The 15,271-nt window shown below is 38.3% G+C and overlaps 1 protein-coding gene across 1 annotated transcript in view; it reads right to left on the bottom strand.

Annotated features, from left to right (window-relative positions):
• NLK (nemo like kinase) overlaps window positions 1-15,271 on the bottom strand; it is a 175,538-nt gene that overhangs the window by 11,745 nt on the left and 148,522 nt on the right. Inside the window, exons 6-8 of the mRNA XM_032428972.1 lie at window positions 13,198-13,407; window positions 9,572-9,673; window positions 258-344 (exon numbers count right to left, since the gene is read on the bottom strand). Coding sequence (XP_032284863.1) covers window positions 258-344; window positions 9,572-9,673; window positions 13,198-13,407 — 399 coding nt within the window. The remainder of the gene's footprint in view (window positions 1-257; window positions 345-9,571; window positions 9,674-13,197; window positions 13,408-15,271) is intronic.

Raw genomic sequence — 15,271 nt, 5'->3', positions numbered from 1 at the left:
GGTGTCAAACTCTTTTTTCAAATCCTGAGAGAAATAAAGATGGTATAGTTCCCTATTTCTCTTCATCTAGATGTTTATGTGTTAATAATCAAACTTCTGTGCAATGAGTGAGCATGATGATACACATGAAACGGGACTGAAGTTTATTTTTGAAAAGTCATTCTTTACATTGCTCAGCTATTTAAAGCCAGGATGTTTTTCTTAGAACACATGTATTTTTAATTCATTAAAACAATATAAAAATAAACACTACTTACTGGATCAAAGACCAACATCCTGCAAAGGAGATGAACAGCTTCATGTGTAGCCTGGCTAGACAGGGTATAAAGTACAGGAAGAGATGGCTGTAAAAAATAAAGAATTAAAATATGTGAGTCTTGTGTATATAGATATGGAATACAGCCAATTTATTACAAGTATCAAGCTAAGATGTGTGCACATACATCTAACTTCAAAGGGAATGGGTATTCCCCTCATTAACCTATCTTCACAAGCAGCAACTGTCACTGACTTCCAGTAGAATATTTTATATTTCAGGATTACCTATTATAGGTTAGCTCACAAAGGAGCCTACAAAAAATGAAAGCTAATCCTGTAAATATGGTACTGCTTTTAGCCTTATACCTTATACCTTCCCTTCAGGCAAGAAGGGAAGACCAAACATGCCTGGAAGTGGGAGGCAAAAATATTTAAAACCATAGGCACATGCAAAGTCAAGCACGGAAACTGTGCAAAGGAAGTATGTGAACTCTGTCTTACAGGTCTGCCTACTTCCAACAAAGCCACATAGTAAAACCCAATAAGAATAGCAGCAAGGTGTCTCAGAATCATCAGGAGAGAATTATTCACCTTATAGAAGTTTTCTGTAGGATCAAGGACAAACAGAGATAAGATGAGATGAGGGCTCTAATTCACTAACTGATTAGATAAATCAACACGTCAGAATCCCAGTATCCTTAAGCAGAGAAGGAGGTGGTTGGGCTAAATGATCTTTGAAGTTCACTTTAGTTCTAAAATTGTATGAAACTCGATAGGATTATGACAGATAAAAAGCATTATGTGCATAGAACCCATTCACAATTGGCACTCAAATATTTGTTTGCAGATAGAGAAGTTATTTCTTGTTAAAAATATGTAAGTCTATGGTAGCCCTGAAATTATCTGTATTAGTCAAGGAGTGGCGTGTGGAGAGTGTGGAGAAGAGATCTTAATTTACAACTTAATTTACATATTTTCCCTAAGAATTTCTTTATTGTGTAAAATGAAGTACTTTGATATTTCTTAAAGATTCTGATTCTTGGGGCACCTGGATGGCTCAGTCATTAAGCATCTGCCTTCAGCTCAGGTCATGATCCCAGGGTCCTGGGATCGAGCCCCTCACTGGGCTCCCTGCTCTGAGGGAAGCCTGCTTCTCCCTCTCCCACTCCCCCTGCTTGTGTTCCCTCTCTCTGTCAAATAAATAAATAAAATCTTTAAAAAAAAAAAAAAAGATTCTGATTCTTGGTTTGACTGCAAATAGCTGGTCTTTTTCAATGGCTTATGCAGGTTGGCAGCCAAATTCCAGCCAATTCTTACTGACCAAAATCTCACCATAAGCAATTCTTTCCTTTCCACTTTTTTTAAAAATAATTTTTAAGATTTTATTTTTTAGTAATCTCTACACCACCATGGGGCTCAAGCCCACAAACGGGAAGTCAAGAGTCGCATGCTCCACTGACTGAGCCAGCCAGGAAACCCTCTTTTCTAAGTGAATCCAGCCTTAATCCTATTTTTGTGGTGGAGGTGTGTTATAGCTTAGGGACAAGAACATTGGGATGAGCACTGAACAAGTGGGTTCCAACTCTAACTTTGCCATCACTAGAGTCAGGTCAATCACTAGAACCTCAGCTTTCTCATCTATTAGACTGTACTGGCACAGACCAGCCTACCGACCCAAAGCACTGCTAATCATCGACCATCCACCAAATGCCAGGGTCTGGGCTAGGTGTTGGAGCAACAAAGATGAATATCGGGTCTTGGATGGGCAAGGAAAACATATGAACAAACAGTTATAGAGGATGGAGAATAGAGGACAAATTAGAAGGCAAAATTTGTTAAGACATGAGGACAACTGGATATGTGAGGAGCTTGTGAAAATCAAATGAGTGGATGTTAAGGCAACCTGAAATTTTACACCCTCTCCCATCTTATCTTTCTTTATAGAATTACACCCTAACAAACACACTAATAATAAAGCTAAGTTTCACCACAGCCTGGAACTGCCAGTCATCTTATATTTTCTCCTTTTCTGCGTTTCTGTGTTGCACGTTAAGAAGGGGCACAGGGGCGCCTGGGTGGCTCAGTCGGTTAAGCGTCTGCCTTCAGCTCAGGTCATGATCCCAGGGTCCTGGGATCGAGCCCCGCATTGGGCTCCCTGCTCCGTGGGAAGCCTGCTTCTCCCTCTCCACTCCCCCTGCTTGTGTTCCCTCTCTCACTGTGTCTCTGTCAAATAAATAAATTAAAAAATCTTAAAAAAAAAAAAAAAATAAGGGGCACAGAGAAAAAGAAGTCAGTTCAGTTATGCCAACACTTCTCCAGAAAGATAACCACTAATAATTTAGTTCCTAGCACTGGCTCCACAGGAAAGATACAATACTAGAGATGCCAAATGTCTAATTCCATTTTCTTCCCCTCTAATTCACCAGCCATTTTGGTTGAAACCAGTTGGGCACAAAGTATCAGAACTAAATAAGAAGTTTATATTTCTCATCAAGTGTAACCGAATCAATCTGAATAAAAGAAAAAACAGAATGCTTAGAAATATGCCCTAAATATTTCATTTGGAAAAAGTTTTTGTCAATTCCCCCAACATTCACACCCATTACTTTTTCCCCTTTAAGACACATTGGTCCATTTTCTGTTTGTTCTGCAAGTTTATAAGCCACTTAGCAATGTAGAAGTGAGTGGGTGCCAGTGCTGAATCACAAGGACAGGAAGGGTTATAAAGAGTACTCCATTAATGACTATGATTAACTGCCAGAGAAATGAAGCAAGGATGAGCTTCTGGGCCTGGGTGAGGGGCCCTAAATGATATGTCACAATCATCATAAGCCAAGTGCAGAGTGCTGGTCACCACAATAGAGTTGGCTAGGCTGGCTTGGCTGTGAGAGTCCTGTCCTGTAAGTTTTCAGCTAGCGGCAAAAAAGCTGTGATCATCAGTCAGCAATGCTAATTAAGTATGCACAATGTGCAGTGCACTATATAGTGAGCACTCTGGGGTTATATAAAAGAAATCCCGACCTGAAAAACAGTTTGAATTGAATGAACTCTCTAACATAATCTATTAAATGTAAGATATGGTTCCTGTCAGGAGACAGAACTATTTTCACTTTAGCAAAAATATCACATGTATTTCTGTTGCAATTAGTTGGAACAATTTGAGGAAAAAGGAAAATCTAAACCTTATAAGAGATGAACAGAAGGACTAAGGGCCGATAACAGACTTTTCAATCCTACCAATAGGTCAGTGCCTCAGTAAGTATCTACTTTGTTTTCCTTTTTTAAATTTAAAAAATTTTTAATCTTTTTTTAAAGATTATTTATTTATTTATTTGACAGAGAGAGACACAGTAAGAGAGGGAACAAAAGCAGGGGGAGTGGGAGAAGGAGAAGCAGACTCCCTGAGCAGGGAGCCCGATGCGGGGCTTGATCCCAGGACCCTGGGATCATGACCTGAGCTGAAGGCAGATGCTTAACAACTGAGCCACCCGGCGCCCCTGTTTTCCTTTTTTTAAAAGATTTTATTTATTTATTTTAGAGAGAGGGAGCAAGCGGGGGGGAGGGGGAGGGAGAGAGAGAATCTCAAGCAGACTCCGTGCTGAGTGCAGAGTCCGATGTGGGGCTTGATCCCATGATCCTGAGATCATGACCTGAGCCGAAATCACGAGTTGGCAGCTTAACTGACTGAGCCACCCACGTGCCCCAACAAGTATCTACTTTAAAAGGTACTTGGGCCATGGCAGCTAAGATTGCATTCATCCAAGATTTTGAGTTGTAGGAAAGAAACAATAAATAAAAAATACCAAACGGTGTTTTTGTCTGCCCAGCATTCCTTGACCTTTGGGGAACCACTCCCTCTTCACTCAAATATCAAGTGGCTGAGCTTGATTTCAATCTCTCAACTCCAAGGATGGGCACCTGACCCAGGCCTGGCCAATTGAACGAAGTATTGCCCTGAACACGTTGACTGGCTCTGGGAAAGACACATGTTCTAAAACGGGGGACAGCCAATGGACTGGCTAATCCAACACATACCCCCCCAATCCTCTTCTCCTTTACCTACCTTTATTATACAAGACAGAAAACACTCATTTTTTTTTTAGCTTGTCTTACATCTGGGAGGTTACATATTACGCAGTTCTAGACAATGACATGTAAGCAGAAATATGCTAGGCAGGCTTCTGGGAAAATATCCTTTCCTGATAAAAGAGACACATACTACTAGTGTTCCCTCTTTCCTCCATTTCCTTGCTTTGAATGTGAATATGATTTCAAGCTACAGCCATTTCATGGCCAGGAGGAGATAAGCAAGAGGGTATGAAATCAACATTCTACAGATGGCAGAGCAGAAAGAAAGAAAAAAAACTAGGTCCTTGATGAGTTGCTATACCAGCTCCAGGCTGCTTACCTCTGGACTTCTTGATATGAGAAAAAAATGAACCCCTATTTCTTTAAACCACTGTAAGCAAGATTTTCTATTGCTCATAACCAAACATATTCATAACGGAATCAGAGACCTTCCAAATACTTTTTCTATCTATTTGGGAAAGCTCTTTCCTGAAGGATTGATATGCTAGTAGAACATAGGCCTGGACTGCTGGTTCCATTTTTACAAACACGCAGGGAAAAAGAAAGCCTGTCTGAAAATGAAGCCAACACACAGGAAAACAAAACAGAGAAGAGTCAGATTCCTGGCTCGGAACATCACTTGACTACTTGAATCCAGCAAAGCCTGAGTCAGTTGTAGCCCAACAACTTCATATAAAAAATTCCATGAGCCAGTAAGAACCCTTTTTTGTTTAAGCCAGTTTTAATTGAGTTTCACCCAAAAAGAGTCCTGACTGATACACTATATGGGAATATGTATATTAATCAACCACACAAGAAAATTAATTTGAGACAGTAATCTGCAACTCTAAGAAAATAGCAATTAGATTCTCCCTTTGTATATGTATGGTTATATTTTTTTAAGAAGTCCCAACAAACGATAGTATGTATTTCTATATGTACAAATATATATAAATAAATGCATAGAAAAATATGTCTGGGAAGATATTCTCTAATCCAGAGGTGACTGGGACAGTGTGTGGGGGGGGGTAGCTACGGATGACTAACTGTAAAATTTTTATTTTACATGTACTCACATATTACTTGCATATGTACAAATGAAATTAATAAAAAAATCTGCTGTGAAGGTGTATGTGTAAGGCAGTGCATACTGGCTAAGAACATAAGTTTTAGAAGTAGAGAAACCTACTTTTAAGATCTGGCTTATGACCTTAAGCTTATTATTTGACTTCTGTAATCCTTCATCTCCTGTTTGTAAAAAGGAGCAAATGGTACATTATAGTGCTGTGAGAATTTAATGAACTAATGTACAAGAAATGGTTGGGACAGCGACTAGTACATAGCAAACTTCTAATTATTGTTAGAAATGATTATTAGTAGTAAAGAATGGTTATTTCCATCTAACTTTGAGTAGCTACTTAAGTGGGAACTACTTGAAAAAAAGCTTAGTTTTTCTTTTTATAGTCCAAACTCAAAAACTTGTATTGAAATTTTAGAAGTATTCCTCATGAGTTTAAATATAGTTCATCTAACTCTTATATCAAGTAATTTAGAGTAAGTACAGTAAGGTAAAGCTTGCCCTGTGAAGACCTCCAATAGCCTAAGCAGCTTCAATGAGAATTCTGAGTCCTTTCTAGAAGTTAGAGGCTTTTTCTGTGTGCATGCATTTTTATCTCATGTAATTAGTAATGTGTTAATACAGCTCATTCTGCCTTGTTCATATATTTATCTATAAATTTATCTATAGGTTTTTGTAAAGAACTTCTATCATGGTAATGCATAAAAAGGACTGAACCTTATCTAATGCCTTTTCTGCATCAACTGAGATAATCATGATTTTTCTCACTTAAAGTGTCAAAATATATTAATAAATTTTCTCTAGGTGAACCATCTTTGCATCCTTGGGACAAACTCCACTTGATCATCATGTTATATATATAAAAAAATCATCACAAGCTTTAGCTACCATTTTAGAGTGATAACTTTAATTGGTAATATTTATTAATATTTATTACATGTTTAGAACGTCAGACACTATTCTATGCTCTCCTTGCATGTACTATCTCTTTATCATCATAACAATTTAATGAGGTAGGAACCATTTTTATTCCCATTTTATAGATCGATGAACTGAGGCACACAGAGGTTAAGTAATTTACCTAAGATCACAAAGTGAGTTACCAGTTGAGGCTGGATTCACATTCAGTCTGTCTGAAAACTGTAGCATACAACTCCTGGGACGCTGTCAACATGTTGTGCACTGTGGTAAGCCTGAGACTGCCACCACAGCCTGCACGTTTCATCACTACAGACCAAAGAAATATAAACAGAGCATATATGTGGTGTGGGATGTTGAGCTAAGAATGATGCCCTTTGTAGAATAGTCATGATGTACAGAACTACACAAGCTATAGTGTATATACTGATTTTGGGACCAAATTATTATCTTTTAAAGTTAAAAAAATATATCCAAGTGGCTACACACCAATATACTTGTGTGTGGGTATGTATGTGTCTTCCGATCTCAGCTCTAAATAGGTAAAACGTGAATGGAGATACCTTCAAGCAGCTGCTGACAGGCCAACAAGAGGCATAAAGGATATGCATCATGGGGTAAGGGAAGGAGTAGAGAGTAGGAAGGGGAAAAGTCAAGTCTGACTGATGGTTTAAGTAAAGAGCTTCACGGTTCTGCTAACTTCTCTTGAGAGCAGTAGTGGTATAAAGATCAACTAGCAAATGTAGATGAAAACCTGAATTTCCATACTGGGGGAAAACTGGAACTAAGTAATATGCTAAGTTTGTTTACATTCAATTACATATGGTAGGCATAACCTTATTCTATACCAATCTACCTGGGTTACCGTTCAAAGACCATGAACACCTGTCTCAGGAGACCATTTCTAGTACTGGTTAAAAGCATCTAAAGATAAGACTCTAAAGTTTTGGGGCACCTGGGTGGCTCAATTGGTTAAGTGTCTGCCTTCAGCTCAGGTCATGGCCCTGGGATCAAGCCCTGTATGTGGCTCCCTGCTCAGTTGCTTCTCCCTCTCCTTCTGCCCTTCCTCCCTGCTTGTGCTCTCTCTTTCAAATTAATAAATAAAATCTTAAAAAAAAAAAGACTTTTTAAAAGTTTTGTGCAAAGTGTATCTAGCCTTTGAGGGAAAATGGTTGCCTAATTTGTTTCCACCGCACCAGTCTTCTCTTCAAAACCAAAATATTCCAGGGGCGCCTGGGTGGCTCAGTCGTTAAGCGTCTGCCTTCGGCTCAGGTCATGATCCCAGGGTCCTGGGATCGAGCCCGGCATCAGGCTCCCTGCTCAGCGGGGAGTCTGCTTCTCCCTCTCCCACTCCCCCTGCTTGTGTTCCCTCTCTTGCTGTCTCTCTCTCTGTCAAATAAATAAATAAAATCTAAAGAAAAAACAAAAACAAAAACAAAACATTCCAATACCAAGACTAGCCAGGGCTATCCCTAACTTTTACTGTGGTGCTCTCTTAAGACCATCACTAAACTTAATGATAAACAAAATAAATTCTAAGAGGCATTACTGTTAAAAGGCCGATTCATGTAAAAATGTATAGAAAAAAATTCTGCTTAACATCTTATTTAACTAGTTAAATAAACATAGGACTTTAAATTTTCCTTTCTTCCCTCCTTTGTTTTAGACAATAATATGATACTTAACTCTTTTTTATTTAGTTCAAAGTTCTAGGTTTTTACGACTAACAGATTTTTAAAAATTTCTAGTAGGTAAAGGACTCACTTGTCAGGAATGCTCAAAGGAGAGCATAGTTACCTTTGGTGCAGTATGTTACATTTTTGAGCTGTTCTAGAAGGCAGGCAGGAAACTCCTTAGGAAGCCTTGCTCTCTCAGCTGCAGTTTAGCAGCTCTGACACAAAGGATTAATTAGCTGGCAACCATTAGCAATAGTTAAAATTCCTCTAGAGATGGAAGGGTGGCACCAGGGTATGTGATCTTAATCACATTTCATTACTGGCTACCTTTAGCCAGGAAAGATTTACTGACCTAAGGTCAGTAAAAGAGGAAAATTATTTTGCTAGTTCCAAGGACACGTTTACCATGAATTATTGATAAATTACTTTAATATTCCTGATAATGGCCAATAAATAGAACATAATAGATCTTTTGAGTTCCTTCCATTAATATAGAAGCTTCCTCTAGGTTAAGACTTACTGTGTGCTCTTCTAAGAGAGTTAGGGCTCAAATTATTTCAGTTTATAAACTAAATGCAACAGAAAGATAAAACTGGCAGGGAGTTATTTAAAATACCAGCGTCAACATCTCTATTTTTCTAGTTCAGGCTGGTTTTAGAAGAGAACACACTTTACCCATTGCCCCCTATGCCTGTGAAAATGGAGCTCTGGAGTCACACTGGAATTACAGAGAGAAACTGCAAGGGCAAGGCACAAGGCCTTGCCTAAATGTCTGGCTGGTAATTTGAGAGGAGTATCAAACTCGGTCTGTCATTTGGTCATTTAGATCAATCAGATGTAATGATCAATCAGATCATCTAAATGCCTAATTTAAAAGAAACCAAGGCAGAGCCCATGATAATTAGTTGCCGAGTCTTCCTGATCAAGTCTTCTTTCTGTTTCAGTCTGTTGTTCCGAGGAAAACTATTTCTCTTGCTCAGTTTTCACATCAGTAAGCTGTTCTATCCACCTAAAAAATGCTGCTAAACCAACAGGTGGTTTAGCTATCTTCTTGTCTTTCTCACCAGTGACGTGTCTGGTTGCAAGCAATATTGATCAGTACAAATCTGGCAGTCTCTCTTCATACTTCTTTTCTACAAGCATTCAAGCCTGATTCTGTGTGAGTGGTAAGAGAGTGCAATGGAAACAGCCTCATATTCCTGGTTGGAATAAGAGAAACCAGGTATTTTGGCTCACTATTTAGAAAAGACATCTTGATATACACGGCACTGAAGTGAAAGCTCCACCCCAGTAACTTTTCCCAGACACATCAAAGACCAGAAGACAAAAAGCCAGGAGTCATTTCTTAGCAACAATGCTACAGAAGCATTTACTTTCTCCCACAGCATTGGGAACGATGATATTTTATTTGGTTTGATAAATATTTAACATTTTCTTATTTATGACTGTGAAATAAAGACTAAATAAAACATGTAAGTCATGTTTTTGTTTCAAAAGTCTCAAGTCATTATTCTGTTGGAAGAGAAGTCCTGTCCAGGTGGTTACAAACTACAGGCCCCACCCTCCCATTTACCTGTTTATGAGGGCCCCTGAGTATGTGCGCCTTAGCGCCTTCACAAGCCGTCCTCATTGCTTCCAGCGATGGTGTGCCCAAAAGATCCGTGATCAAATCCAGCTGCAAGGAAACATGAAATACAGACAGATAGTAAGAGCTCATGGAAACAACTTTCCATTACTCTTAAATCACTGCCCTTAGAGATGAGGACCAAATGTGGGGGGAAAAACAAGCTCTTAAGGTAAGTTCCAGATTAACTGATAGGAGCCCCTACTTTCACTTTTGGACTATTAAAAAAGCCAGGAAAATGTTTTTATTAGGAACCCATATGACAGAAATAAAATACATTTTGGCAAGCAGGGCATTCTAAGGCTATAGTAACTTAGGAGTCTGCATGTACCTGCCCTGGGTCTTGACAAGACAGTATCTATGACCCTTGCAGAGGTGAACTGCTCTTTTGCTCATGGCTAATGACTCTTCTTTTCAAATAGTGAATGAATGGATTCTGATGCTTCAAATGGATTCAGGCTCATCAAGGAGCTAATCCATAAATCAGGCAGCTGTGACTCAGTAAATACTGAGAATATTCACATCTGAAATGAAAGCTAAGCTGTTGATGTTTGGGCCTGTACACAACATCTCGTTCTAGTTATGCTAGAAATCTCTTACACTAGCAGAAAACGGTGGTTCTTAGAAAACTATGACACTGCATAAGACCACATGTAATCAGCTGAGCACGATAGAAAATGGTCTTCTCACAAGTCTTGGTAGGTAGGAAACCGCCTTTACAATTTTCTGTAGTGCGAAAACTGTTCTAACTGCATAACCTAATTAGCAATAACATATCATTCAGATCCCTCCAGGATGGAAAATTCTTACCTACAGAATACTTCTTTTCCTTGTACTGGGATTGCCAGATATAAAGCACTACCTTCTGCACTTATCAAAAATATGAAGTTTAGGGCGCCTGGGTGGCTCAGTTGGTTAAGTGTCTGCCCTCAGCTCAGGTCATGATCCCAGGGTCATGGGATCGAGTCACATCGGGCTCCCTGCTCAGTGGGGAGCTGCTTCTCCCTTTCCCTTTGCTCCTCCTCCCTGCTCATGCTCTCTCTCTGTCAAATAAATAAATAAAATCTTAAAAAAAAAAAAAACTATCAAGTTTAGATAAGGATCACTGCCGTCCAGGATAATGGAGATGGTCAAGTAGCTTGTATTCCATAGAAGATCTCTATACAAAGGTTTTTGGGAAAAGTATGTCGGTGATACTTTTGGACCTCTAACAACTACTGTAAAGGTAGAAGAAAATGACTGGCTCGTGAAAACCAATGGAAACATTCAGAAAGTTGTCTAAAATGGGTAAGATCCATGGGTGAGAAACATTTTTATGAAGTCTGCTAGCGTTTTTATTTCTCAAAGATACAGAGAATATGCTACAGAAAATAACTACTTGCATTTAGAAGTTAGACTCTTTTCCCATTTTAGATCTTGATTTCTCATCCTAAAATACACTGATGGTAGATAGATGTGAGTTCTCTGTCAGTGGCTACATCAGACTGGCAAACTCAAGACCTATGCATTTCTCTAGATAATCAGGTATCTGAATCCTGCCTATGCCAGTTGCTTCACACTTTACACACACACACACACACACACACACACACACAGTTCTTTCCAGCAGCAATCCAAGATCCTTGTTCAATATATGGGATTTGAACAACCCCGTTTTTTTTTTTTTTTTAAGATCTATTTCTTAGAGAGAGAAAGAGAGAGAGCATGCATGCGCACGCACATGCGTGCGCCGCCACCCCCCCAACACACAGGGTGGGAGGGGCAGAGGGAGAGGGAGAATCTTAAGCAGACTCCCCGATAAGTGTATAAAGACCGATGTGGGGCTGATCCCACAACCCTGAGATCATAACCTGAGCCGAAATCAAGTCGGATGCCCAACTGACTGGGCCACCCAGGTGTCTCAAACAACCCCTTAACTTTTATTTAAACTTTTCTGTATGGCAGTTTCTTATGTCTAGATATGATGGGTCTTACAGGTAGGTCCATTAAAATCTGCTTTCTAAAGAAATTGAATAGTAAAGTGGGTATTATCAGTAGTACCCAGCATTAAAATTATATATGATAATTTTTTATCACTAGGATCAATTTTTAAGATGTAAACTTGGTAAAAATAGACTGAAAGTATTGCAGAGAAATAATTTCAAATGCTGATCATAGCATATACAGTTTCTAATGTATCAGTTAATTCTTTGTAGAAGAGTATAAAAGAAATTATTCCATTTTGGGCCAAGTGTATGAATTATTTACAAAGATACACAGTAGTCAGGGTGATCTTTTAAAATGTGATCAATCAAATCTTAACACTCCCTTGCTCAAAACCTTCATATAGCTTTCCATTACAGTTTGGACAGAATAAAATCCAAAGTCCTTATCCAGTCACCACAGTCAGGCTCTCTCTCTCTCTGACCTGTCTCCTACAATCTTCCCCCTTGATCATGCCATCCCTCCAACAGACCACACTTGTTCTTGCCTCAGAGGCTTAATTATGTTGGTTGTCCTTTTCCTGAAACACGCTCAGTATCTCGCTCCCGCATTTCACTTGAGTCATGCCTCGAATGTCATTTTCTCAGAGAACCCTTTAGCACTGCTCTGCTCTATCATCATTCCCTATCCCTAACCTGGTTCAATTTTTCTCCACAGAATTTATCATTACTTAGCTTACTTACATTATATTTATTTGTGTACTCATTTATTTTGTCTCATGTGAAAGTTGCACAAAGGCAGGAACTAACTTTTTCTTATTTACCGCTGCAATGCTAACATCCTGGCATATAACTACTATAACAGTCGCTAATATTTGCTGAGTGCTTACTATGTGCCAGGCCTCATTTTCAGCTTTATTATTTCTTTTAATTTGCACAACAATCCTCAGAATGGTTTAGTTTGCCTAAGAATTAATAGATAGTAAGTGGCAGAGCTAGGATTTGAACCCACCAATTTGATTTTACAGGCTGAGCACATCATTGATACATTATTCTCATGCAAACACTATTGTTAAGGATAAAACAATACTTAAGAATTATCTCAAGAAAATATGTGGGGTAATGAATTAGCTCTTAGGGCAGATAAAGTATCACCAATGGTTTCCTAAAGCTACATTTTAATAAGCTCCTAATGTTCTCTGCCATATTTAAATATGTTAGCCCAAAAATAAAGGTTTGAAATGTTCTTAAATGTTCACATTGAAGGAAATCAACACTCAAAATTTATATTCTAAGCACAAAGTGTAAGTACATTAAGGCATCAAATGCATTTTCGAGTCTGACCCATTCAGAAAGAACAGAGGCCCTCTAATAGTGGAAGATTACACCTGTGCAAACTGTTACAGCAGAGTCTGCTGCTATGCATCAGTGCATGTAATAAAGTCAACACTCCCTCTAATAGGTTCGTAAGTTACAAAATGAATCTCTCTGTAATCTTCAACTTCCTAACTTTCTGAATTTTAAATGAACCTCAATTTGCTAAAAGCAACTTAGACAGTACAACGAATAAGCCCCACACGTGTGTGCAAGACGGTTTTTCCTTTAAATCTGTAATAGAACTGAAAGCTACTAAAGCCTAAAGTAAAATCATACCTGCTGAATTGGACTTTGTGCCTGAAACAGTATTCTTCGTCCTAGTAGTTCTGCAAAGATACATCCGACAGACCAGATGTCAATAGCATTGCTGTAATGACGACTGCCCATCAGGATTTCCGGAGCCCGATAATACTGAGTGACAACTTCCTGAGTCATATGACGGGATTCATCTAATTCCTCCACTCTGGCCAATCCAAAATCACAAATCTAAATAGAAAAGATTATCAAAATATTGTTAAAGAGACAAATATATTTACAAATGGTAAAGTAAAACAAAATAAGCAAAAAATCAAAATCTTGATAGATCTCTGAACTTTGAAAAGTTTCGAATGATACAGGTAGAGTATATTTGTGTCAATATATAATTTGATCTTATTTGCATAAGAGGAAAAAAAAGTCTCAAAATTCCTTATTTCTATATAAAATGATGAATCTTAAAAATATTCTTCTCGGGCGCCTGGGTGGCTCAGTTGGTTAAGCATCTGCCTTTGGCTCAGGTTATGATCCTGGGGTCCTGGGATCGAGTCCCGCATCCAGCTCCTTGCTCAGCAGGGAGCCTGCTTCTCCCTCTGCCTGCCACTCCCCCTGCTTGTGCGTGCTCTCTCTCTCTCTTTGCCAAATAAATTAAAAAAAAAAAAATCTTAAAAAAAAAATTGTTCTCACTCATCTTTTCAACTGATAACTAAACCAAAAAGACAGCTCAATGCATATTTCTAGGTTTAATGTACAAACCAAACTATGTATTTTCAAGGCTTATCAAGGAATTATACGAAAAAAAAAGTGCCTATCTTGAAGACCTCCTGAGCTATGTTCACTGTCTTTATGGCATACACATAGTAAAATTTCTTTAGATCTATGGGTTTCAAACTGAGTCCTAAACTTCCCATGTACCTATCTATTTAAAATACTATTCACACTCAAATATGTATGTCAAAATGTAGCACACTGTAGGATACCAATGCTACTAGTTTCACTCATTTCTTTGTGCTGTAAATATTTAAATGAATGCCTCTCATCATTTGGAAAGTATGCTAGAACCCCGTAACACAACAGTAAATGAGAAAGTGGTTAATTTATATGCAGACCTAGGAATAAATCTTTTCTTGTTATTTCTGTTTAACTGAAAAGTATGCTGAGGTTACAAGGTGAGCTGTAAGTAGACAGCAGCAGTGCCACCACCAGCAACTTCTGCTTATTTTCAGGAATTTCTCATATTAAGAAAATTTTCTTAATACTGGGCCACCAAAACAAAAAGTGGGAGCACTGAGGTTAAGATAAGAGAGTAAGGGCCTTCCAAGCTCCAGCATTTTCACTGATTAACTTCATGAGTCAATATTATAAGTGATGAACTAACACTGTTTTCTAAGTTGAGGTTGCAGCATAAGATTTTATTTGAAAAAAAGGGTCTTGGCAGCTTAAAAAAATGTTTGAAAACCATACCAAAAAGGAAAAAAAAACACCCCAAAACCCTATAAATTGCTTATCAAATTCTCCCAAAGGCTAGTGTTCAAATAACACATAATATTTTAAAACTCTCTTCCTTGGCCGTGACGTTTTAGGATATCTTTTAAAATAAAACAAAACCAAAGAACTTAAATCCATTTTCCTATATCTTTCTTGGATTTATAGAAAAACAACAACAACAACAACAACAACCACCACCACCACCACCAACCACCCACCAGACAGAAAATGTTTTCTGTTATAAAGCAAGTCCTCTGTTAAAAACACCAGTCTGTCTGGAGTCATTTTGGGCAATTTATCTGGAAGACAAGCTAAACCCAAAGTAAGAAGCTTATATGATCAGACAACCAAAAAGATAATGAGATTTCCAACAAAATTATCCATTTTGTGCTTAATAGGAAACAAAATATATTCAGAATATGAAAGGATACTAATTTAAAAGAAATGTTTTATCATATTATTTTTGATGAATTTGTACACTTGAGAAGAATTAGTGTCCGTAGCTTGGCACTCCATTCTGGGTCTTAAAAGTAGGCTGCTAAGACAAGTCAAAGGAGTGGGGCACAATTTCAATTTATCCTGATCTTTGTGTTGTTTATTCATAAAT

This window comes from Phoca vitulina, unplaced genomic scaffold (assembly GCF_004348235.1).
Source record: "Phoca vitulina isolate PV1807 unplaced genomic scaffold, GSC_HSeal_1.0 scaffold40, whole genome shotgun sequence".
NCBI classification, from domain to species: Eukaryota; Metazoa; Chordata; class Mammalia; order Carnivora; family Phocidae; genus Phoca; species Phoca vitulina.
This window is presented reverse-complemented; position numbering and strand designations above follow the sequence as displayed.